Here is a 25,130-nt window from a genome sequence, read left to right as displayed (position 1 = left end):
GGAGCCAGGAACCTGCTGCTTTATATAACTGCTGTGTGTGTGTGTGTGTGTGTGTGTGAGAGAGAGAGAGAGAGAGAGAGAGAGAGAGAGAGAGAGAGAGAGAGATGCTCTGATCTGTGGCAGGGGAGGGGCCAGGTAGAAATTCTGAGGGGCTATGGTAGAAAAGCGGAGTTGCTTCCTCCTTTTCAAAGCAACTGTCTGGAAAGGGGGTGGGGACTATACCAACCCTTCACCACACCGTACACCAGTCTCACACACGGATGCCTCTCCGTCATATTCCCTGGGAAATTTCCCCTAAATTAGGAAAGGAACGACAACACGAGTCTGGCTCCGAAAGTGATCTTTGCCATTGCAGCACAAAGGACAGCGGAGCGCGCTTTTGCAGCCTCGCAACTCCACTCACTCAGCCAGCTCTTTACTTCAGCACCACGGAGAGCAGCACCTCTTCGCCTACCACCCATGGGGAGCCAGGTTCCTGGGAGTCAACACCGGATTCCGGTTATCTAGAGGGACAAGGTTGCGTATTTTACTCTCAATGTAAGCGATGGTGGTTCGTTCATATTGATTTTTCTGTAGATCATGTTATCTTTTTGAAATGTGGAATTAAACTTTTACTTATTCACCTTTTAATACATTGCTTAGGTTTTTAGATGTAAATGGGGTCCTGAAATCTTTCTTGTTTGCTGGATTAATGGGGGGATATAAATAAATATAAATATATATTTACTTCTTTTGAGGAGTCTAAGTTTGCAAAGCTATTTAGAAACAAAAAACTCACCTTAATAGCCTATCCTTTTTGTGATGAAGTGTAGTTTTATTCCTAGAAGAAAGTGTGTGCATTGTCTCTTCTCCTACTTCACCAATGAGAGCTTTTTAATTTGAAGGTTTTGTGTTTGTATTTACTTTAATATACAGAATGAGACAGAAGGGGGGGGAACCTCACCTATATTCTAAATAAATAGCCACAATTAAAGAACTACAGGTAGAAATAAAGAAAAAGGTTATGTTTTCTTTGTTGATAGTATGGTCTGAGCCATATGTGTCTCCTTTAGGTATCCTTCTCAAAATTACAAATTTGTTACTAATAGAAGAGATGTAATTTGGGCAGAACTTTGGAGCATAAAATAAATCTTCCTTTGCAGTTTGAAGTTATAAATTCACTTAGGTATGATTGAGTAGACACAATCAGGATGCTATTGCCATGGATTGCAATTTAAAGGCTTAATGAATTCAGGATAATCTAAGAGGCAATAATGATCTACCCTGAATTTTTGCCTCAGAATGCCACCTGCTGGTGGTTCCCAGTTCTGAAATATTGAGTCTATTTATGAATGAACTCACATTGTGTAGAATCTTCATATGGATATCATTTAAATCCACTCTAAGATCTTTTTAACAATGACACTGTTTCAATTATTAAACATCTGACCAAGATTCTTTGTCACAATTATAATTTCATAAACATTCTTAAGCTTACGGGCATGTAGACTAGCTAACTCCTTTAGGCAGTAATTAACCTAGAAAAATTAGAACTGTGTAGAGCTTAGCTGAAGCTAATTGCAGAATGCATGTGGTACTTTGCATGAGAGCTGCCAAGAGTCCTTGCTGAGGGAGAGCAATCAATGTTCTCTACAGATAAATATTTGCCATGTTACTTTTCCCAGTATTGTCATTTCATGATTTAAAGACCTTACATTCTGGTAGTAAGGTCCATTTTAGATTTTGTCATAGAAGTCAATAAAGTCAATTTTAAATTAACTGTATTTTTCCCCAAGGAAAATCTATGAAGAAAAAAAGATCTTGTAACTATTAGAACTTATTGTTTTAGCTTTTTTTTTTTGAGCTATAGGCAATGTGGTATAAACATCTAATTTCACTTCTCAATTCCCAAGAAATAAAAAATTAAACATAAGAATTAAAGAAACACACAAAGTGATACCCTAATACATAGGGTAGTGTGAAAGTATTAATTATCTTATGTTTAAATTACATTATTTTGTGGGGGGAAAATAGAGAATCATTTATTAGTATATATTCTAGACAGTATTTTTCAATCCAAGGTATAATGGAGAAAATATCTCACATTAATTGAATTGGTTGGAAAATGTATCCTAATTGATTGTATTAAACAGAAAAAGAGTACTTGGTGTATTTACTATATGACCAGTAAGGTGTGGGAACTCATGGATGCTATGGGGTGAATTAAGTGGGCACTTTTTCCTCTTATTCAAAATATGTATGCTGTGCAAGTAAATTATTGCCTCTATTTCAGAAAACCAGAAGGAATGTACAATTATTGTGGCTGAAAAGGACTAAAACAGGGTTAATAATATTCAGTGTAAATAAATACTCTATTTTAGGCATTAATGTAATACCTTACTCCAAATTCAACAGATAAGGCAGGTGAAACCTAGAAAGAAGTTGGGTGCCTTTGCCAATATATAAAATTATGGAAAAGAATTATTAAGTAGTAATGCCTGAATATTCTGCCCTCACTGCCTAAGAGACTTGCCACCTCTGATATTAGCTCTTACCTAACAACTTACGAACTATCATTTGTAATGCAACTAATTGAAACTGATCCTGCTTTAGAACTCATGTCTTATTGGAGAATTTTTCAGAATTCACGTAGGAAACAGTAATTATAAGGTTTATATGGCCCTTCTGTCTATTATGAGGATGACACAGATAAACAATAACAACTCTATTTTATTGGTCTTCTTTAATGACCAAAACAGATCAAAGGAGATCTGTTATTTGAACACGATTGAGAAGGAGCTGGTCCAATTATTTGGTCATGGCTGATACCAATGATGCAAGAACCCAAGTTCTTATAAACATAAATAAATGGCACTCTTGACCTCAAGGAGCTACCACTGCAATAGGGAAACTAGAGTGTAAAAGAATTTAGGGAGAAGGGGGGAGTAGGAAGCCAAGTGAATTACAATTATGTACTGGCCAGAAAAGTGAATTACAATTATGTACTGGCCAGAAAAGTGAATTGCAATTATGTACTGGCCAAAAATATGAGTTTTCCATCAGACAGGTGGTACTCCTAATAGTGGCTTCACTGCCTCCAAGTCTTGTAGTTTTTATAAATAGTTACTTCATCTGATCTCAATTCATCATCTGTTAAATGGGAATGATTATAGCACCTGCATCATGCATTAGTTTGTGAGAATTTTACATTATAATTCGTGCCAAGTACTCAACATAATGCCTGGTACATGGTTAATGGATAATAAATGTTAATCATTATGATTAAATAGTCATTTAGGAAAATGTCTAAGTTCATCACATGATCTTGTTGTGTTCATTTAAAATGATAATGCATATAAAGCACTTAATAGTGCCTGGCACATAGTAAAGGTGTAATAAACTATTAACGATATTAGTTACATAGAAAAATATATTTAATATAACAGTGTTGAGTTAAATATGAGCCAATTTCAATAATAATTTCTTTAAATGTATTGATAAATAAGGTTTTGATCTCTACTATTAGGCATATTTTAGTAAAGTCTATAGAATGCAGGGCATTTGATCTTCACAGTGTTCCTGAGAAGTATTAAAGGTGGATTTTATTATTTCTCTCCTATTGATGAATGAAATATAAATAAAAGAGAGGATTCCAAATCATTTCACTATTTCAGCACTATTGCCCTGGTCAGTACACTTGGGAGAGCATGCACAGATCAGAAGCTGAGTGTTCCATGATGTCAGACCTGACTTTTGGATATTGTTTGGTTTTATATCCAATCGCCCACTACAGATTGAATTGGTTTTAGGCTTGTGTAGTTTTTATAGGAACCACTTGCGCATGTGTGATTCTTAGCAAAATAAAAATTTAAAATATATCTTAAGAAATTTTTTTTATTAAGTCGTCTTTCCTTCATTTGTAATTAACTGCACCATCTGTCTTCAAAAGGCTTCCTGGACATTTCATTTGCAACTAGACTTAGCATATAGAATTTATACTCTTCATGGATCACTGACATCTGGTTTCCTTCAGACTGGCTGATGTGTCTGTAAAAGCTGCTTGATAAAAATAGCAACCAAGGATCAAGAGGGAGTTTAATAATCAGTCCTCCTCTCAAATATGGTTTTGTTTCCACTAGAACCCTTCTTCTCAATGACATCAAATGTCAATGTATGCATTTTTGGATAATGAAAAATACAGTATCTTAATTAACGTGTTTGATGAGTTTGATCACTCATTATATTGATAATATATGCAAATAAAATGCCTTTTTATTCAAAGTTTAGTTTAAATAAAAACATTAAATTATAGATTAACACGTTCCACTTACATTTTATGGGGAATAATTTGTTCTTACTGGCCCTAATCTTGTGACAAGATCATATGGGGGGGAAAAGCAGAGCAACATGTCTGACATGTTCTGAGTGTAGGTTTGGTCACCAACTATTGTTGACCCAATTACTATCGGGCATGCATCTTTTATAGACTCTTTCAACTCATGTGATACCTTAAACGGGAATTTACATGATATCAACATAAAATGGCAAAGATATATTAACTAGATATATTCATAGAAACAGGGGTGGCATTCACTTGCTAAATAACATGCCTCTGGAAACTCTATGAACTTTGATAAATATGGATAGTTGTAGAGGTGCTTTAGGCCTTTTGGTCATAGTATCACCATGAGTTGTGCTCAACTTGAAGGCATTCAACAATAACAACATACTCATAAAGTAATAAACATTTAAACGCCTCAACAGAGGTTATTGGAGTAAAAGAAAGTAAGAATTAAAAACCCATAGTGAAATTAAAAGGCCCCTATTAGGATTGGAATAAATTCATATAATTCCCACTTCTGTTACTAAAATCCATATATTGGAAGAAATTTCCTTAAGTAGTATTTCCCAATATATGTCTTTGTGCACGTGACTCACAGGCCCAGAAGATTTCATCAATGCTACATTCTCTGTTCAAGGGAGAGAAATACCAGTCCAGTGAGTGTTCAAATAAGTATTTAAAAGCTGAAGCTTTAAAGACTGGTAAAGGGGGTCCTTATTTCTTGGGTCTAGGTAATTGCTTTCCAGGTCACATGGGAGAGGGGAACCTCAACATGACAAGTCTAAGGTGATTTAAACTTCTGTCAATTTCTAGATCACATGATTGTTTTCCTTGGGGGGGGGGGAATTTTCTCTTTGATATTCTGTTAAGATCTTTATGATGCCAGCCCTCACACAGAAATTATTTGTTCCACAGTTTAGTAATGTTTTTCTTCACTTACTTCAATTTCTTTATCTACAATTTGAGAATGTGACTATTTTGCTTGTTACTGGCTTTTTAAAAAAATATAAATGAGGACAATTAAGAAATAATGTCTAAATCCTTTCAGTTTGTAGACTACAGGTTCCATGATATTCAAATGCAATCTGACTTTAGATTGGGTACTTTGGTATTCTCTGTGAAGTAGTTTTCTGTTCTCAGTTGGTTTGGTAATGATCATGATCATATTGCATTTGAATTTGTATCTCCATGGCTTGTTGCTGTGTAATAGTTGGATACTCATGACCTTGTAGTCTGACCTGTTCTCCCTCTTGAGCACACCTCTAATGGAAAAGCAATGTGCAATCAAGCTGTGGCTCCTGCTCCTTCCAGGACAGCTGCCATTTCATCTCTCTTGCATTGTTCTGATCCCCTTGAGTGGAAAATGCTGTTTCTCCAATAGCGTTGTGAAGGCTAACTCCAGAGAGAAGGTGCTGGCAGACACAGAATTTTTATACTAAGACTGGCCAAGTAATTCTCTGAGAAAGATTCTTCTCTAAGAATTTCCACCTTTGTGTGTGTGTTCTGATGGCAGGCTTTGAAACTGTGTTTATTACATCCTTTCAACAAAGCCTTTGCAGTTGCTGTTGTTGTTGTTTTGTGCTGTCAAGTCGACTATAACTCCTTATGAACAACAGCCCTGACCCCTGCCCTATTTTGAGCCAATCTCACCATCTCTGACACACCTGCCACCTTTGGGGGTGGGAGGAGACACAAATAGAGTGATTGCTTAGGTTCAAACTCAGTCACCTCTTTTTCCTTCTGAAAACCCTGTAATAATAAATGGTTGCACCCTATTCGTGACTCTGTTGAAGTCGTAGCTCTTGTTCAAATGTGTTATCTGCCTTCAGCATCAACGAGCCATCACTCTCCCTTAGACGATGGCACTGTTGAGAGAAATGGCCTGAGAAGGCACTTGTAAACTTGAATCCTGAGGCTCTTTGCTCTGGAAATCTTCTATCACAGTGTACTTTAGAAAAGTGACTGGCAGTTCTGACGCTGCTCCCAAAGGGGGACAGAGTTCTCTACTAGAGACGCTCTAGAGCTCTCTCCATATCACAGTTGTGTTTAAAGGGAGTTTCCCCACAATATTTTTTTTTTATTTTATATACTGTTCTGCAAGTGTAAAAATTCCACTGATTAGGAAAGTGTGACTAGAGAGTTAGAATCCAAGCTCTGATTTTCAGTCTTTAACAACAACATACCCAAGATTGTTGTTGTTATTGTTGCTAGATGCCATCAAGTCAAGTACAATTAATTCACAGTGTACAACAGATCTGAACGCTGTCCCAGCTTGTGCATCATCATACTTTCTGACATGCCTGAGCCCATAGCTTCAGTCACTGTGTCAATCCATCTGGTTGAAGGTCTTCTTCTCTTTGGTTGATCCTCTATATGTCCAAGTATGATGTCCCTCCCTAAGGAATAGCTTCTCCCAACAACATACATAACATATGGGAGATGAAGCTTTGCGTGCTAGTTTTCAAGGTACACTCTGGCTTTAATTTCTCTAAGACTCGCCTGTTTGTTCTTTTGGAAGTCCATTGGGTATTCAGTACTCTTCTCCAAAACCACAGCTCAAAGGCATCAATTCTTCTGTTATTATTATTCACTGTTGAGCTATCATATGCATGTTGTTGATGTTGTTGTTATCTGCCATCGAATCATGTGTGACTCATAGAACTCCTCTGTAAAACAGCTCTGGACTCTGGACTCTGCCCTCTGCTGAGCCAATCTCATTGTCTCTGCCAGACCTAACCCCTTTTCTCCAGTCAATGAGTGACGTCCTAGGTCTTCCTTTCCTAAGCTGTCCCTCCACCCTTGCAAGCATGATGTTCTCATCCAAGGATTGATCTCTCCTGGCCATGTACCCAAAGTGAGTCAGAGCTTCAAAATCCTTGCCTTCAAGGAGCAGCTTGATTTCAACCTTTTACAGAACTGACTTGTTTATTCTTCTGTCAGTACACGGTATGTTCAACACTCTTCTCCAGCATCATAACTCAAAGGTATCGATTCTTCTTCTGTCATCCATAGTCATTGTCCAGCTCTTTTGATGCATAGCAAGTAACTGTGAACACCATGGCCTGGATCGAGTGCACCTTAGTTTCCAAACTGACATCATTGTTCTTCCGTACTCTAGGGAGGCCACTGACAGCAGACTTTGCCAGTGCAATTAGTCTTTTGATTTCCTGACTGCTAGCACCAAGAGTGTTAATTGTGCATAGTAAATGATTAAAAAGACCATGGCCTGAATCAGGCACACCTTAATCTTCAAATTGATATAACTGTTAATCAGTAATTTGGAGAAATCCCTGACAGAAGATTTACTGAATGCAATGTGTCTCCTGACTGCTGGTACCAAGCGTATTGATTGTGGATCCAATAACATTAAATCTTTGACAATTACAATCTTTTTTCCATATGTAAGGATGTTGCCTATTAGTCCATTGGTGAGAATATACCAGAGATAGGTACCTGTAATGGCATGAAAACAAAAGAGTTTGAGTAGGTAAAAAATAACGAAGTAGGAAAAAAAAGTGGAGCCCAAAAGTCAGACAGACAACATTAATTGCCACTACTCCTTTTTAGAATGTCGATACATTCCATTTCATTTAAAAGCCTTTCTCATTTATTTAAAAAGTGGTTTCAGTGAAATACTGAGTATTCTTTAAGTATCAAAACATGACTGATAACATAATTTTCTGAAAAATGAGACTAGTGCTGTTATATCAGGAGGAACATTCTTCCACTTTGCACATCACTCTGTCAATGTGCTGTATGAGGTCACCTGGATTTGCTGTGATGCTGAACCTTGTGCCATGGGGATATCAAATATCAGAATGGTTTCCCATTGTGGACAGTGTTTGTTGAGGCTCCCAGTTGTAAAACAGGTTGGGAAGCAGGAGTGGCACCCACTTCCTAAATATATGCCTCTGGAAACTCTTATGAACTTGGAAAAACAATGATAGCTACGAAAAGGCATTAGGTCTTTTGTTCAAAAAGTCGTTATGAGTCATCCTCAACTCGAATGGCAATCAACAATGACAACAGTGTGGTTGCTGTCAGATTCCAACCCATAGAGACTCTACATACAATAGAATACTCCTCAGTCTTGCACTGGCTTTGCAATCACTGCTGCTTGAACCCAGTATTGCAACTACTGTATCAATCTATTTTATTGGAGCATTTCCTCTTTTTCAGTGACTCCCTACCAAGCATGATAATCTTCTCCAAGGTCTGATCTCTCCTGATTATATGTCCAAAGTACATGAGATGAAGTCTCACCTCCCTTGATAGGATGGCACAGAAGCATTGTACTTCTGCTTCTTTCTCCACTCAACAGAGGCTAGATAAGGACATTAGAATCCTTCCATTTGAAAAATGATGAGTTCAGGTAATGCAAGTTCTTTTCAGCTCAGTGATGAAGTCAATGATTTCCAGTTAGATTCCACAATTCTCATAAGCTTCCAAACTTGATTTAGTTTCGTTTTCTTTTGTTTATCCTGAGTGAGTCCTGAGCCATTTTTGTTTGCTCCACACCTGTGGAATCCGCAAACTCCCTAGAAAATAACCAAGTACCTTTGCTTTGTTATCTTACAGGTTGGGGACCAGCACCTTTAAAAACATGCAGCGCCGGCACACAACGCTGAGAGAGAAGGGCCGCCGCCAGGCCATCAGGGGTCCTGCCTACATGTTCAACGAGAAGGGTACCAGCCTAACACCCGAGGAGGAGCGCTTCTTGGACTCCGCTGAATATGGCAACATCCCTGTGGTCAGGAAGATGCTGGAGGAGTCCAAGACCCTCAACTTCAACTGCGTGGACTACATGGGGCAGAACGCACTGCAGCTGGCGGTGGGCAATGAGCACCTGGAGGTCACGGAGCTGCTTCTCAAGAAGGAGAACCTGGCACGAGTCGGGGATGCGCTTTTGCTGGCCATCAGCAAGGGCTACGTGCGCATTGTGGAGGCCATCCTGAACCACCCGGCCTTCGCCCAGGGCCAGCGCCTGACTCTCAGCCCCTTGGAGCAGGAGCTGCGGGATGACGACTTCTACGCCTATGACGAGGACGGCACACGCTTCTCCCACGACATCACCCCCATCATCCTGGCGGCGCACTGCCAGGAGTACGAGATCGTGCACATCTTGCTGCTCAAGGGCGCCCGCATTGAGCGGCCCCATGACTATTTCTGCAAATGCACTGAGTGCACAGAGAAGCAGAGGAAAGACTCTTTCAGCCACTCGCGCTCCCGCATGAATGCCTACAAGGGACTGGCAAGTGCTGCCTACTTGTCTCTGTCCAGTGAAGACCCTGTCCTCACCGCGCTGGAGCTAAGTAACGAGTTAGCCAGACTCGCCAACATTGAGACTGAATTCAAGGTAACTCTCACTCACCACACCACAGGCTGAGGGCCACATGGGCTGTCCTATGTGTATCTGGTAGCAAAACAGGTTGTTTCTGGTTTAAACATAGGTAGAAGACTCAGGGGTCTTGCAACTCAGGCTGACAGGTAGGAGAATGCCAACCTTTTTCAGATGCAAGAATGTGGGGAAACTCAGACCATTGGGTGGAATATTTTAAATCACATAACATGTGGTAAAGGGGTGAGTTAAGCACAAAAATATATAGAAATAGCAAACAACTTTGTTTTTTAAAATTGTTTTTCTTTGTTATTTTTTTAAAATTTGGTTTTGTCCTTATGGCTTTTTTTCTAGTGTGATGCTAGGATTTCTTGGTTATTTCATTTGTGAATTTTGAGTTGTCTTGTTCATATTTCCACCTTATTCTAGACTCTGCTGGTCTTAGATTCAGTCTCATAGTCCAAGGTTAGAAAGACTTGGCTGAGGGTTTTTCAAAGCTCAAAAGTTTGTGTTCTTGGCCCATGAAAAGGGTCAAAGAAGAGGGAAATGGAAATCAAACCATCTCTGTTGATTTGAGCTCATTTTCCACTAGAGGAGCCAGGGCAAAGCTCTGTCATTTATCCATCTTGATACCAGACCTACAGTGAGACCTGGAGGCTGGGGATCCACCCTCAGAATCCACTATTCAGTTATGGTTCTGTCCATCTGCTGTCAACTGATCAGAACCTAATGCAGGGTATTATTTTGATGTGATGTTTAATAATAGCAATGGCAAATGTTTAGTGGATATTTTTTATGTGACAGGAAGGCATTTGATTAAGGGCTTACCTTAACAAAAGGTCGGCAGTTTGAACCCACCTACTTCTTTAAGAGAAATAACTGCCTGATTCCCTAAAGCTTTATAGCTTTGGAAACCCTATGGAGCAGTTCCACTTTGCCTTGCAGACCCAGTATGAGTCAGAATTAACTTAGGTAAAGGTGTTTTTGCAGTAGTATTTTTATGCAGCAGGAACTAATTGCCTTGGGATCTTATTTAACTGCCTCAAGCACCGTATGACATGAGTACTGTTATTATTCCTATTTTATATTAGGTCAACGAGAAGTTCTATAACCTGCTCAGTAAAAGCTAGTAAATAATAAAACCACTATTTTAATCAAAACATTCCAACTTCAGAGACAACTTTTTTGTTGTTGTTGTTTTTAGTGTGAGATGGGTTTCTTTTATTAGCTTTTAAGTTTTTCCTAAACTTGTCTCCCGTTTACTGCATGTTTGTAAGTGTAAGGATGTGACCTGAAGCTTGAACAAACCAATGTGGATGGTATTATAAATAAAAGCACACATGTCATCAATTATCATACGGTCTGAGCCTAACCTCCAAGTAAATCCAATTGGTCCAAACATCTGTCTACACAGAGAGCTAGCAGACCACATTAACTTATTTCTGGTTTTCATTTTAAACTTCAAATTCACCCCCATTCTAATACCCACACAAGCCCTCCCCCCCAAAAAAAAAGTGTGTTTTCAAAGAAATGGCCCTAAGAACTCAGTCAGCTGCCTAAGAGTTGGCACACTTCAAAGCAGCTACCAGCCTTTGTGGCAGGCCATCCAGAACTCTCGAAGCATGATGGAAAATGAACAGAGAATGCTCTAAGGACAGGCTCAGTCCTTCCCAGGCATGCTTGCAGACCAACATATACAGACTCCCAACGTACTCCTCTCTAAGCATTGTTTATCTGTAGCACTTTAGGGCTCACACCAGCCTAAAAGGTTTCAGGGTAGAGATGACACTCATTATTGGACATCTGGACATTCCAAGGGAAACTTGTCTATAGTGGTCAGTAGGGGTGGTTAATAGAGGCCAGAGCTGGTACTAACATTGTATTTTGTTGCAATTAATATTCTTTGTAACAGAGAGCTTTTCTGATAGTTTTAGTCATAGACAATTCTTAACCATTCCAAGAAACTTCGAGTCAGAGACCTTGTTTGTTGTTGTAGGGATCCTCTCACACTTTCACTTATCTGAATAAAGGGATTCCTCACTGTAAAAGTCTGGATGGAATAGTAGGAACCACAGTTGAACTTATAAATTCTCCCTTCAACATTCAATCAGTTCCATGGGGTATGGAAAGAAGGGATCACACTCAGGGCTGATAATCAATCTGGAGAAACATGTCACTACAAGACATGTAAGAACTGTCCATCCCACAAAATTTGGTCAATGTAATGTAGTGACTCAGAACAAGATAGGATTCCATAGAGCATGGTGTTCACCGAGGCCTTAAAAAAGGAGATGGAATATGTTTGGATCACAGTGAATAAGAGGAGTTGGAGGACAGAAACTGACATTTGGAAAAGGCAAGAGAAAGCAAAGCCCAACATGGACCAGGCTAGGAAGAGAAGCTCCAAGTGATTAGAACAGCCTTCTTGTAGCGAGCACACAGGAGAAATACTGAAGAATGAGGTGGCACATATCTCAGAGGTCCTTGTGGATCAGGTTGAACATACAGGACATTACAATGAAGGAACTGGACAGCCACTGTAAGCCAATGTTTGATTATGGGAATAAATGAAAATTGCAGGGCTGGAGATTCACTTAGCTGTGATAAAGATTGTCTGGAGTGAGAGACATTAAGATTTTAATCGTGTACAAATGAGGCCATGCTTTATTTATAGAACTGGGATCATTCACAGGCCAAAAACAAAAGGCCCATATTTTCAAGATATAGTGGGTTTGTTGTTAGGTGCTTTGGGGTTAGTGCCAACTCATACTCTATATATAACAAAGTGGAAGTGCCTGATTCTGTGACACTCATAATTTAGACTCTGCATAAGACCACTGAGGCAGACACTGCCCCAGTCTCATTAAGGGTCTACTTCTTACTCGCTAACCCTCTACTTTTCCAATCATGGTTTCCCAATTTAGATACAGACCCTTCCTAGCAATATGCCCAAAGCACACAAGACAAAGTCTCACCATCCTCTAAGGCACACTCTGGCTGAACTTCTTTCAAGACACAGCTATTTATTAATTTCTCCATCCATGGAATATGCAATATTCTTAATAAACACAATTAATAAAAATGCATCTTCTTCGGTTTTTTTTAATTCATTGTCCAATTTTCATGTGCACTGAAAGCAAATGAAAATATCAAGGCTTGAGGCAAGCACATCTAAGTCTTTAAACTGAAATCCTTGCTCATTATATGTTAAGGATGTCTTTGGCAGTAGGTTTACGCAAGCAATCTGTCATTTGATTTATTGACTGCTGCTTCCATGAGTGTTTACTGAGAAGCCTAATAAAGTGAAATCCTTGACAACTTCAGTATTTTCTCCCTTTAATATGATGATGTTCATTGGTCCACTTGTCAGGATTTTTGTTTTGTTTTTGTTGAGGTGTAATCCATTCTAAAGACTATAATTGTTGAATTTAGAATGCTTTGAATTCCACTTGCATTCAGCAAGCAAGATTGTATCATTTGTTTATCCCAAGTTGTTGATTTGTCTCCATCCAGTCCTGAGGCCACATGCCTCTTCATACTGCCCAGCTTTTCAGATTATTTGCTCAGCATAAAGATTAATAGGTATGGTGAAAAATACAGCCTTTACACACATCTTTTTTGATTTTTAAGTGACACAATATCCCCTTGTTCTGTAGGAATAACATTTTTCTTTGGTCTGTGTTTAAGGAACAAAACTAAATTTTTTAGTATTCCCATCATTCTAAATGTTATCCTTAATTTATTATCCTCTGTAACAGTTGAATGTCTTTAACTGATCAGCACTGGAGTTTTGGCCTCCATTTCTGACCTGGGCTGGTTCATCCCTCCTTAAGCAACCTGGTGGACCCCTGCTCCTGGGAGGTCACCATATTGATGCCGAATTTAGCACAGACATCCGATCGGCATAGCACACTATAGCCCAGAGCTCCTGGACTCAAGTGACTCTCCAGCCTCAACCCTCCAAAGTATCTGGGACCACAGGCACTCGCCACCATGCCCGGCAACTGAATGTCTTTAGTAAAACACAAGGGAACATCTTTCCAGCTTTCTCTTCTTTCAGCAAAACCCGATCTGATGTCAGCAATGTAACTCTTGTTTAATCACCTCTATTGGTAGTCCCCTGTTGATGAAAAAGGCTCCAGTTATTTTTAAATAAGATTTAGCAAGATTTTACTTGCATGTGATATTAACAATTTTACTAACTTCCACATTCTGTTGGATCGCCCTTTTTTTGGAATGGGGACAAATACTGATCTCTCAAACTCATTTAGCCAAGTAGGTGTCTTCCAAATTTCTGGGCCTAGAGCACAGCTAGAGCTGCATCTCTTTGTTGAAAAACCTTGGTTGGTGCTCATTCGAATCCTGGGGGCTTTTCTTTCCAATGTCTTTAGTGCACTAAGGGTTAAGGAAGGAGAGAAAGAGGTTCAAATGGAATGGACTGATGCAGTGACTTCAACAACAGGCTTGAATGCAATGGAGACTGTGAAGGTGACATAGGATTAGGAAAGGTTTCAATCTGTTTACTTCAGGTTGAGATGAGTCAAAATTGACTTGAGGGCATAACAATAATATGTGCAGTCTGGACTCCTTCTGTCAGTACTATTGCTTCTTTATCATATGCTCTCTCCTGAAATCATTCGGTGTTTACTAATCCTTTTTGGTACAGTGATTTTGTATATTTTCTGTTTTGTTTTATTTTTTTTAATACTTCTTGCATCATTCAAGATTTTGTCCATGGAATTCTTCAGTATTGCAACTCGAGGTTTGAATTTGTCCTTCAGTTCTTTTTACCTGAGAAATGACAAGGGTGTTCTTCCCTTTGAGTTTTCTAAGTCTTTGCACATTTCATTATAATACATTGCTTTGTCTTCTCGAGCTACCTTTTGAAATTTTTTTTCCAGTTCTCTTACCTCATCATTCTTCCCTTTCATTTACTTTCTTTTTTTTTTTTTATAGTACATGCTGACATCTATTTTGATCTTTCTTTCCTGCTTTTGGGGTTTTTTTGTTTGTGTGTGTGTGTGTGTGTGTGTGTGTGTGTGTGTGTGTGTTTAATGACTTTTTATTTTCTTCCCATTTGGTGTCCTTGATATTACTCTACAACATGTTTGGTCTTTATTAATTAGTGTTCCATGTTCAAACATATTTTTTATATAATTACTAAATTCAGGCGTGGTCTATTCAAAGTCACACTTTGATTCTTAAGGATTTTTAATTTTCTTTAGCTTCAATTTGAACTTCCATGTAAGCAATTGATGCTCTGTTCACCAGTCAGCCTCTTGCCTTGCTTTTACTTATGATACCTAGCTTCTCCATTTCTTTCCATAGACGTTTCTTTAACACCTGTCCATTCCACTGTGTGATAATCATTTGCAATCAGTAAGCCATAACTTGTACAAATCTTATTATGCAGTCTCTAGTGTCATTTCTATGATCCTATTTTCCTTCTTTGTTTCCAATATTTGCATTCCAATCACCAGTATTATTGATGAATCCTGATTAAAAGTTGAATCCATTTCAGATGGCGAAAATGTATAGAAATTCTCAATTTCTTCTTCTTTAGATTTAGTTATTGTTCATAATTTGAATAATATTCATATTAACAGGTCTACCCTGTGTAAGATAATGTAGATATTATCCTATCATTTGACAGCACTAGTCCTCAATTGTTGTTGTTATGTTCCAACAAGTCAATGTGATTCACAGAGCTCTAAACCCTGCCCTGTCCTGAACCAATCTGATTGCTATTTTCTACGTTACTGTGTCAATCCGTCTCACCCAGGAGTTTTCCTCTCCTTCACTGTCCCTCCTCCCTTCCAAAGCATGATGTCTTTCTTCAAGGACTGATCCCCCCTGGTAACATGCCCAAAGTATGAGATCAAGCTTCAAAATCCTTGCCTTCCAGGAGCATCTTGGTTTCACTCTCTCTAGGACAGACCTATTTGTTCTCTTGACTGTCCATGCTCAATGCTTTTCTCCAGCACCACAATTCAAAGGCATTGATTCTTCTTCTGTCATGTTTAGTTTAGTCACTGTCTGGCTCTCTGAAGTATAGCAAGCAACTCTAAAGACCATGGCCTGGATCAGGTGCACCTTAGTCACTAGAATGTCATCACTGCACTTCAGTTCTTTGGAAAGGTTCCTGACAGTAGATTTTCCTAATGCAAGTATTCTTTTGATTTTCTGGCTGCTGGTGTCAAGAATGTTGATTATGAAACTGAGTATTCTGAAGTATAGATCTTGAAATATTCTTTTAGTGATAAATGTGACAATATTGTCCTTCAATAGTACGAAGAGACAATATTGTTATTCAGTTTGTACACAGAGCAGGCCACATGACTCTCCAATTCAGAATGGCTAGTAACAGTCCATTTTCTCTCACTAATTCTCAGAATATTTATTCTTAAGTGTCCCATTTCAAATAGAACAACTTCCAAATTTCTTAGAGTCATAGTTTGTACATTCTGTGTTCATAGTTCTATGTACACCGATTCTATGTGCATTCTATGTACATAGTTTGTACATTCTACACTAATAATTAATATTTGAGGCTATTGCTCCTTATTTTAAGTCTTACCATATCACGAAATGAAGGTCCTTCATTGGCTGAAAATATTACTCCATCTACATCTTTAAGGTATACTCTACTTTGAGGAGGTAATCTTTTCCCTATTTTGAGTAGCTTCCAACCTGAGAGCCTGATCTCCCAGCATAATTATTGAAAAGTGTTTGGCTGCTACTTATATATAGTGTTTCATAAGTGGATGATCGGTTTTGCTTTCTATTCTGTTTTTGTACAGAAACTCTGTCAAAGTCTGTCTATCATGGGTGAACTTACTGATATTTCAAATACCAGTGGCATAGTTTTCTAGAATCACAGTAATATGTGAATCAGAACAATAGGACAAACACACAAGTGGTGACAAGAAATAGTATGGCACTCAAATTGTCAATATATAAAGAATCTTTGGGATCTCTGGTGACAAGTCCATAGCAAGCTATGTTGCTAAATCAAAGGCTGTGAGTCTTCTCTCTGGTGGTTCAAATCCACCAATGGATCTTCAGGAGAAAGATGGGCAATCTTTTCCATTACTGTCTGTAGAGGGTTGCTGTGAGTCAGAACTGACACAATAGCAATGAATTATGATTACACTAATCTTATTTTATTATTCATCAGACCATCTAAGAGAATTAAAGCAACCTAATAGCAATCTAAATTGTCTATTGCTCATGGCATATGGTCTCATTTAGAAAAACTGGTGAGCACACATGTGGAGATTACTGTGAAAGTTCTCGTGGAATATAGCTACCATGTCTTTCTCTTTTCTGTTTAATAAATTCATCTGTTAGTATTAAAGCCAAGGATGTCTAATGGAAGCCTTGTGGAGCTTTGCTTTGTTCTCTAGACTCCAGTTTGAGTCTGCACAGGCATTGTGAAAGGACCTCAGATACTCCTGGCCAAGAAAAGTGTGTATTATTTAAGCCAAAAAAAAATTGGTTTTGAATCAGATTATAAAAATCGCTGCACAATTCTCTACTTATATCATCTCTAGGAATGTGCCTGTCTTACTAAATCAAATGATGCTAGATCAACATTTGGAAGTGCATCTGAGCCATTTGTTTCCTTCACTAAGACCCAAGTCTAGCATATTTAACAAGTCTAGTGTATGGATAGTATCTAAAAATGGAAGTTTGCTGAAAGCATCTACTATGATATTTTGATTTTTAAGAGTAAATTACAGAGAATTAAGAACACCACTAACATCATTAATTCTTTCTACAATGCAGTGATTTATTCAGCATAACAGTTAGCATGAATACATTCATTGGCTATTAACGTCCCCCTAGTTACCTTTGTTTGAAATAATGTCTTTCAGATTGTCGACAAATGGAGCATTATAAATTAACATAAGTGTTCCTTTAGAACTTTATTACTTATTCATCTAGCTTGTACTTGCATTCTTGATATTATAAATCTTCTCAGAGAAGAGAGCAGCTTAGCAGGGAGAAGTCAAATTGTACTAAAAGAATAAAGAGTAAGTGTATGTGTTAAAAAAATGTATTCTTTGTGAGTCTGTTCTGCCTACAGGCTGTGTATTATGAAGATGACCCAGTAACATAAACTCTATAAGAAGCTATCAGATTATCATGGCAAATGCCATATGTCATCCTCCACATTCTCTAAGAGATCTATTCTGGGAGTGATTCTTTTTGACTAGGTAACATCATTAATGAAAATCTGAATCCAGTTGTCCAGGCTGTTGTTTTAGAGTCATTTTAATTTATCACCAGAATACAGTCTAGTCATTAACAGAAAGTGTAGCCAATGTCAAGGTCTCCAGTAAATTGTGGCTGGTGTCAGATGCCTGCTGGCAAGTCATTATTTTTTGATGTGGAAAGTATGCAACTATGCAAGGATTTTCCTATGTCTCTTTAGTCTTCTTGGGTCTAAAACTTGATGTGATCACTGGGGCCTTCTCAGTGCTTTGAATGATGCCAAGTGAAGGAGGCAGTCTATAAATATTTGATGAAGAAAAGTTTTAAAAGGATAATCATTCCAATTGGTGAAGCAAATGATTATGTCAGTCTATGGTTTAAATTTTCCCCAAACATGGACTTAATAAGGATATCTGATTAGGCATAATAAAATGGGAATTCTCAGAGAAGGGCTATAAGCTGGACAGTTAAAAGATAAAACCAACATACATTAAATAATTGAGAACTAATCATGCACTAAACTGTCCAGTGCCGGGGATCATAAAAGTCCTGGAGGGAAGAGTTTTCTTCTTGGTCTCACCTCTAGGATCAAGCATGGGGCCCATGAGCACTAAACACAAATGCTGTTGAACTCCCTACTTATTAAGTCAACAAAGCTCCCTTTGTATGAGAAGTCTGAGAAGGGGGCGATCAATATGGGCTGGACTATTTGGGGAGATTCATTTTGATGGACAAGGAGAAGCAAGAGTAGCACAGAAACAATTTCTTTCACTGGGATTAGAACTCCTGCCACATTAAATCACTGCATCTTCTTCTGAGGTAGTCAGCCTGATAACATTCTCCCAATATCTCCACAGTCAAATCCCTGGTCCTTCTCTCTGTGCTTCTCTGTGGAGCTGTTCCTTACTTAAAAAACAAACAAACAAATAAGCAAACAAAAAACAACGAACAAACCAAACAAAACACTGCATTAGCTAAACTTCTTCTACTAAGAGTCACAGCAGCAGCAATGCCTAATATTGGGAATGGCAGGGCTGGTAGTGGAACATAGTAAGGGCCCCAGCTTTAGAAAGATTGTTTGTTGTTGTTATGTGCTGTCGAGTCGAATGCTATAAAACAAAATGTATGGATAATCAAATGAAAACAAATATAATCTGTAAATTTTCAAGTATTAAAAAAAAGAAGAAAAGGCAGAGTGAGGAGGGAGTCGTCTCTTGCACACTCATATTTTCTGAAATTTAAAAGAATTCAATTGTCCCAAGTCAGGGAACTATGGAAACCTATTAAACACTTTTTACGCTTTTTAAGATTTGATCACTCTAAAGAGCAGCAAAGTGGCAACATATAGGCTTCTGTTGTTGCTAAAATGCCAGCATAGAGGTTGCTGACTGAACTTCAGTCATAAGCTCTTTCTTCTTACAGACCACAAGTGTAAATAAAGAGCAGGGAGCAAGGAAGCTGAAGCTGTAACTTTCATTCTGATTAAAATGTTGATGCTTTTTTTATGTTTATCAATGAATTGTTAACTACATGTATTATGAAAAACAGATGATGAATTATGTATCAATGTTTGTGCTGCCATTTTAAGACCCATAAAAACTGTTCTGGGCCTAAAATACCACAAAATAAAAATGCAAATCATGATAAATCAGCCCAATTTGCCACCTGCTATGATCTCTACTGAATTCCCCTTGTGGAAGGTAAAGATGTTGAGATGACAGTTTGTAATCTGCTTGCAAACTTATCAAAAGGGAACAGGAAAATGGGGAAGAGTGAGCTTTTATTGTGGGGCCAAGAATGAAGATGCGTATGAACTCTGGCTGTCTAGAGCCTGGGAGACTGGAAGCTGCTGCAGCCCTGCCCTGAACCTGGGGTGGTGCCAGTGTTTGAACAAGCCTGTAGTCCCTTAGCTTCCAGGGGTGTTTGCATGAGTTTCTCACATGCTTTGTCTATTTTTAGGGTTTTTAAATGTTACAGACCAGCACACTGAGAAACTACATTTTCTTGAAACTTTTAAGCCTGTAGTGTAAGCAAATGTCTGCTTAATATTCAGGAAATAAATTGAAAACTGTTTCCTTTTCCATTGGGAAAAATGTATCTTAAGTTAAGGAGGCTGTAGATTTTAAAAGGAAGGTTATTGTTTTGCTTTGGTTTATGAAAATCTAGGAGAAAACTCCTCAAGGCATTTATTTATATATCATCTCCAGCTGACTCTGAGAAGAATGGGAATCCCAGAACATTTAATTGTGCTAATACGAAACCTATACTTGGACCAAGAGGCAGTAGTCAGAACAGAGCAGGGTAACACTGCATGGTTCAAAATTGGGAAGGGTGTACGCCAGGGATGCATCCTGTCTCCATACCTTTTCTACACGTATGCAGAGCAGATTATCCGAGAGGCTGGGCTCTATGAGGAGAATTGTGGCATCAGGATTGGTGGAAGGTCTATTAACAATCTCCGTTATGCAGATTACACAACCCTGCTTGCTGAAACTGAGGAGGACCTCATGCACTTGCTGCGAAGGGTCAAGGACTGCAGCCTTCAGTATGGACTGAGGCTCAATGTCAAGAAGACAAAGATTCTCGCCACTGGACCAATTGGCAGCGTCAGGATGGATGACGAAGAGATTGAGAGTGTTCACAGCTTCAGTTTGCTCGGCTCCGCAGTCAACACTCTTGGCACCAGCAGTCAGGAAATCAAAAAGCGTATCGTGATGGGAAAGTCTGCTGTTAGGGACCTCTCTGAAGTACTCAGGACCAACAGTGTCTCTCTGGAGACTAAGGTGCACCTGATACAGGCCATGGTATTTGCAATCGCTTGTTATGCATCAGAGAGTTGGACAATGACTAGGGAGGACAGAAGGAGAGTGGATGCTTTTGAGCTGTAGTGCTGGAGAAGGGTACTGAATGTACCATGGACTGCCAGGAAAACAAACAGATTCATCTTGGAGAGGATTAAACCAAGCTACTCCTTGGAGGCAAGGATTCTGGGGCTTCGTCTGACATACTTTGGACATGTTACCAGGAGGGACGGGTCCTTGGAGAGGGACATCATGCTTGGGAGGGTTGAGGGACAGCGCAGGAGGGGAAGACCCTCTATGAGATGGATTGATTTGGTGACTGGGGTAATCGGGATGGGTGTGTCAGAGGCGATGCGGTTGGCGCAGGATAGAGCAGGGTTTAGGGCTGTTGTGCATAGGGTCGCTATGAGTCGGAAACGACTCGATGGCACATAACAACAACAACAAAAATAACCAACATCTTCAGGAATCTTTCACCCCAAACTCTCTGTTCAAACATCTATTGATGTACTGTGCAGGTAGAGAAGTAGACCACAGATGGCAGGTGATGAGCTATGATGTGATAGCCTCTTATTAAGCAAGCTTAAGGGGTATGTGGTCAGAGCATGTATGCATGCAATAGGTCCACAGGAGGGCCAGGGTCCGAATTTCTGAGAACAGCCAGAGATTAACTATTGCAGGAGGGACAGAGGTGACTTCTAAACATAGTAACGTCATCATTTTCCCCCTATTCAAGTGTCTGAGAGACTGTATTTTCCCCATAGTGCTCATTAATGAGGCATCACATTAATTAATGTGCTTTTGGGGTTCCAGCTAATACTTAAGAGTTACATTTTTCTCTTCTATGGATTCAGGCAATTGTATCAAATTCCAAATTACAGACAGGTAGCATATGCTGAGGACCAAGTATTCAGGAGGAATAAAGCAAGCATTTTTCTAGAAGACATGGGACATGGGCTCTGGTGAGGACCCAAGACAGCCAAGTTTCATTTCCAGTTTAATGGCCAGCACAGCTGACCAGCCTGAGTTCCATTTCTAGTTCCAGCCACCCAGAAAACCAATGAGGTATTTCTATTCTGTTGTACACAGAGTCACTATATAAGCACTGACTCCACAACAATGTGCTTGTGTGTGTGTGTGTGTGTGTGTGTGTGTGTGTGTGTTGCTTTTGTGAGTTTTTGAGCACATTTCTAAAAACTGAAAGCAATTACCATCAAGTTTATTCAAATTCATAGCAACCTAATGGGTGTTGTAGCTCTTAGGTGCTGTCAAATATGTTAATACTCATAATGGCCTTATGTGCAACAGAGCAAAGCACTGCCTAATCCTGCACCATACACACTGGCACTGTGCTTCAGCCCACTGGAGCAGCCACTGTATAAATCCATTACTTTGAAAGTGAACATTCCATCTCTTTTGCTGACTCTCTGTTTTACCAATAATGATGTCTTTCTCCAGAGACTACCTCTTCTACTCGAACATACCCAAAATATGTGAAGCTAAATTCTATCATTCTCTCTTACCAGGAACAATTATTTTTATTTTTTTTTACTGTACTTCTTCCAAGACAAATTTGTTTGTTCTTTGGCAGTCCATAGTATATTCAATATTATTAGCCAATTCCATAATTCAAAGACATAAATTTTTTTTTGGCTTCCTTACTTAATGTCTACTGTCTCCTCCAAAGAAGAAAAATGGGCAATTTCCCTATATGTGATGTGATTTAAAGCCTCTGAAAACCTGCTGGAGGTCAACCATTAGTCAGTTTTGACCCAATGGCACATAATAACAACAACACCAATATCCAACTTTCACATGCATATGTTATTGTTGTTGTGTCCCGTAGAGTCGGAACTGACCCATAGCTGACCCTCCAGTGGGTTTTCAGAAGCAGTTAATCACGCGGGAGGAGACTGCCCATCATTCTCCCACTAGTGTTTAATGTGTCTAATTGATACTAAGGGTGATCTCTAATTTCAGGAGAATATACTCAATGTCATACTTTATCTCACAATTTGTTTTCGTTTTCTTCAGTTTCAACTTGAACCAGCAGCCCACCAATTAATGAACTTTTCACCAGTTAATCCTTAGCTTTGTTTTGACCGATGGTACTGAACTTCTCCATCATTTTTTTCCATATATGTAGTTGACTTGATTCCTGTGTATTTCATCTACTGAGGTCCACACATATAGTTGCTATTAATATTTTTTTACAAAAGACACTTTCAATGAATTAAATCATTGGTCACAAAAAAAAAAAAAATCTGGTTCTCTATCTCCAGTCTCATTTCTATCACCCAGGTTATATTTCCCACCAAGCGCCCTTCTTCATTTTCCATTTTTGCATTCCAGTGACCTGTAATTATCAATGCACTTTGATTATTTGTTTGATCAACTCTAATGATAGATGTCAATGAAAATCAAATGGGGGGAGAATATAAGTTATAGAAATCCTGACAGATAAGACTAATTATTTCCCAGAAAGCTATGTTTATCCATTTTATTTCCCCAAAGTCCCATGGATACTCATAATTGTCATTTTCTCCCAATAAACATAGTCTCTATTTCTGACCACCATCTCTAATATTCTAACGGTCTTCTTCCTCCTGCTAAGCTCCTCAGTCCCTCAGCTGATCTAGCGGGTTTTGAATGCTCTTCAGTAGTATTTTGTGTGCATGTAATATTAGTGATATTCTTTGTTAGTTTTCACATTCTGTTAGATCACCTTTCTTGGGAGTGGGAACAAACATGGATCTTTTCCAATCCATTGGCCAGACAGTTATCCTCCATATTTCATGACATAGACTGGTGAGTGTGTCCAGGTCTGTGTCTGTTAATTGAAACAAGCAAATTTGTATCCCATTGATTCCTGGGGCCTTTATTTTTTTGCAAATGCCTTCAGTGCAGCTTCCACAACTTCCTTCATTATCATATTATCATATTAGCTCTGGCTAATATGGTATTTTCTGAAATTTTTTCAGTGCCACTCAGTTATTTTTGGTACAGTAATTCTGTGTATTCCCTCCCTCTTCGTTGGATGCTTTCTGAGTCATTCAATACATTGCCATAGTATCTTTCTATGTTGTGACTCGAAGCTTAGGTGTGTTTTTCAGTTCTCTTAGCTTGAGAAATGCAGAGTAAGTTCTTCCCTGTTTATTCTCCAACTTCTTCCCTTTTTATTCTTCAAATTCAGCTTTCTGAACATTCATTCCATTATAATATTTTCCTTTGTCTTCTCCAGCTGCCCTTTGAAATCTTCTGTTCAGCTCTTTTACTTTGGCATATTTTCTCTTTGTTTTGGCTTTCCAACGCTGTAGTGCAATATTTAGAGTCTCTTCTGACATCCATTTCGGTGTTTTCTTTCTCCTCTGACTTTGTAATGACCTTTTGCTTTATTCATAAATAATATCCTTGAAATTATCCATCAATTCATCTGATCTTTGATCATTAATGCTACAAACCCATTCTTAAGATGAGTTTGAAATTCAGGTGGTATCTGTTCAAGATCATATTTTGGTTCTAATGGGTTTATTTTCATTTTCTTCAGCCTCAATTTGAACTTCCATATGAGTAACAGATGACCTGATCCACAGTCCACCTTTGGCCTTATTTTGACTGCCAATATTGAGCTTCTCCAGTGATTTCTTCCACAGATGTGGTTGGTCTGATTCTTATGCAGCCCATCAGGTGAGGTCCATGTGTAAAGTCACTCTTTGTGCTTTTAAAAAAGGTATTTGAAATGACCAAATCATTGAAAATACAAAATTTAATCATTTTGTTTTCCAGCCTCATTTCTATCACCATGCCCATATTTTTCAACTACTATTTCTTCTTCGGTGTTTCCAAATTTTGCATTCCAGTCACCAGTTGTCATTAACGCATCTTGATATCATGTTTAGTCAACTTCAGACTCCAAGATTTGGTAAAAATTTTCAGTTTATTCCTCTTTGGCTCTAGGTATAGGACTTTATTTGAATAATAGTCATATTAATGGGGCTTTCTTGAATGCATATGAATATTATCCTATAACACACAACATTGTATTTTAGGATGCAGCTTGAAATTTACTTTTTTGTTATAAAAGCAACACTGTTCTTCTGCTGTAGCTTATTATGTTGTTGGTATTGTTGTCATGTGCTGTTGAATCGCTTGCGACTCATAGCAACCCTATGTTCAACAGCCCTAAACTCTGCTTTGTCCTGTGCCAATCGCACTATCTCTGATACACACATCCTGATTACCCCAGTCACTGAATCAATCTACCTCATAGAGGGTCTTCCCCTCCTGCGCTGTCCCTCCACCCTACCAAGCATGATGTCCCTCTCCAAGGACCAGTCCCTCCTTACAACACATCCAAAGTATGTTAGACGAAGCCTCAGAATCCTTGCCTCCAAGGAGTAACCCTCTCCAGGATGAATCTGTTTGTTTTCTTAGCAGTCCATGGTACCCTCAA

General features: G+C 38.8%; 1 protein-coding gene across 3 annotated transcripts in view; it reads left to right on the top strand.

Annotated features, from left to right (window-relative positions):
* The first annotated feature begins 317 nt into the window (after positions 1-317).
* The window catches only part of TRPC7 (transient receptor potential cation channel, subfamily C, member 7), a 286,556-nt gene continuing 261,743 nt past the window's right edge, over positions 318-25,130 (top strand). For all 3 annotated transcript variants that reach the window (XM_006899492.1, XM_006899491.1, XM_006899490.1), the window contains exons 1-2: positions 318-537; positions 8,900-9,677. In XM_006899492.1, the coding sequence (XP_006899554.1) occupies positions 536-537; positions 8,900-9,677 (780 nt within the window). In that variant the 5' untranslated portion in view covers positions 318-535. The remainder of the gene's footprint in view (positions 538-8,899; positions 9,678-25,130) is intronic.

Source organism: Elephantulus edwardii, unplaced genomic scaffold (assembly GCF_000299155.1).
Source record: "Elephantulus edwardii isolate Elephantulus edwardi_28Jun2011 unplaced genomic scaffold, EleEdw1.0 scaffold00259, whole genome shotgun sequence".
Lineage (NCBI taxonomy): Eukaryota > Metazoa > Chordata > Mammalia > Macroscelidea > Macroscelididae > Elephantulus > Elephantulus edwardii.
Note: the sequence above shows the minus strand (reverse complement) of the source record. Positions and strands in the feature narration are given on the sequence as shown.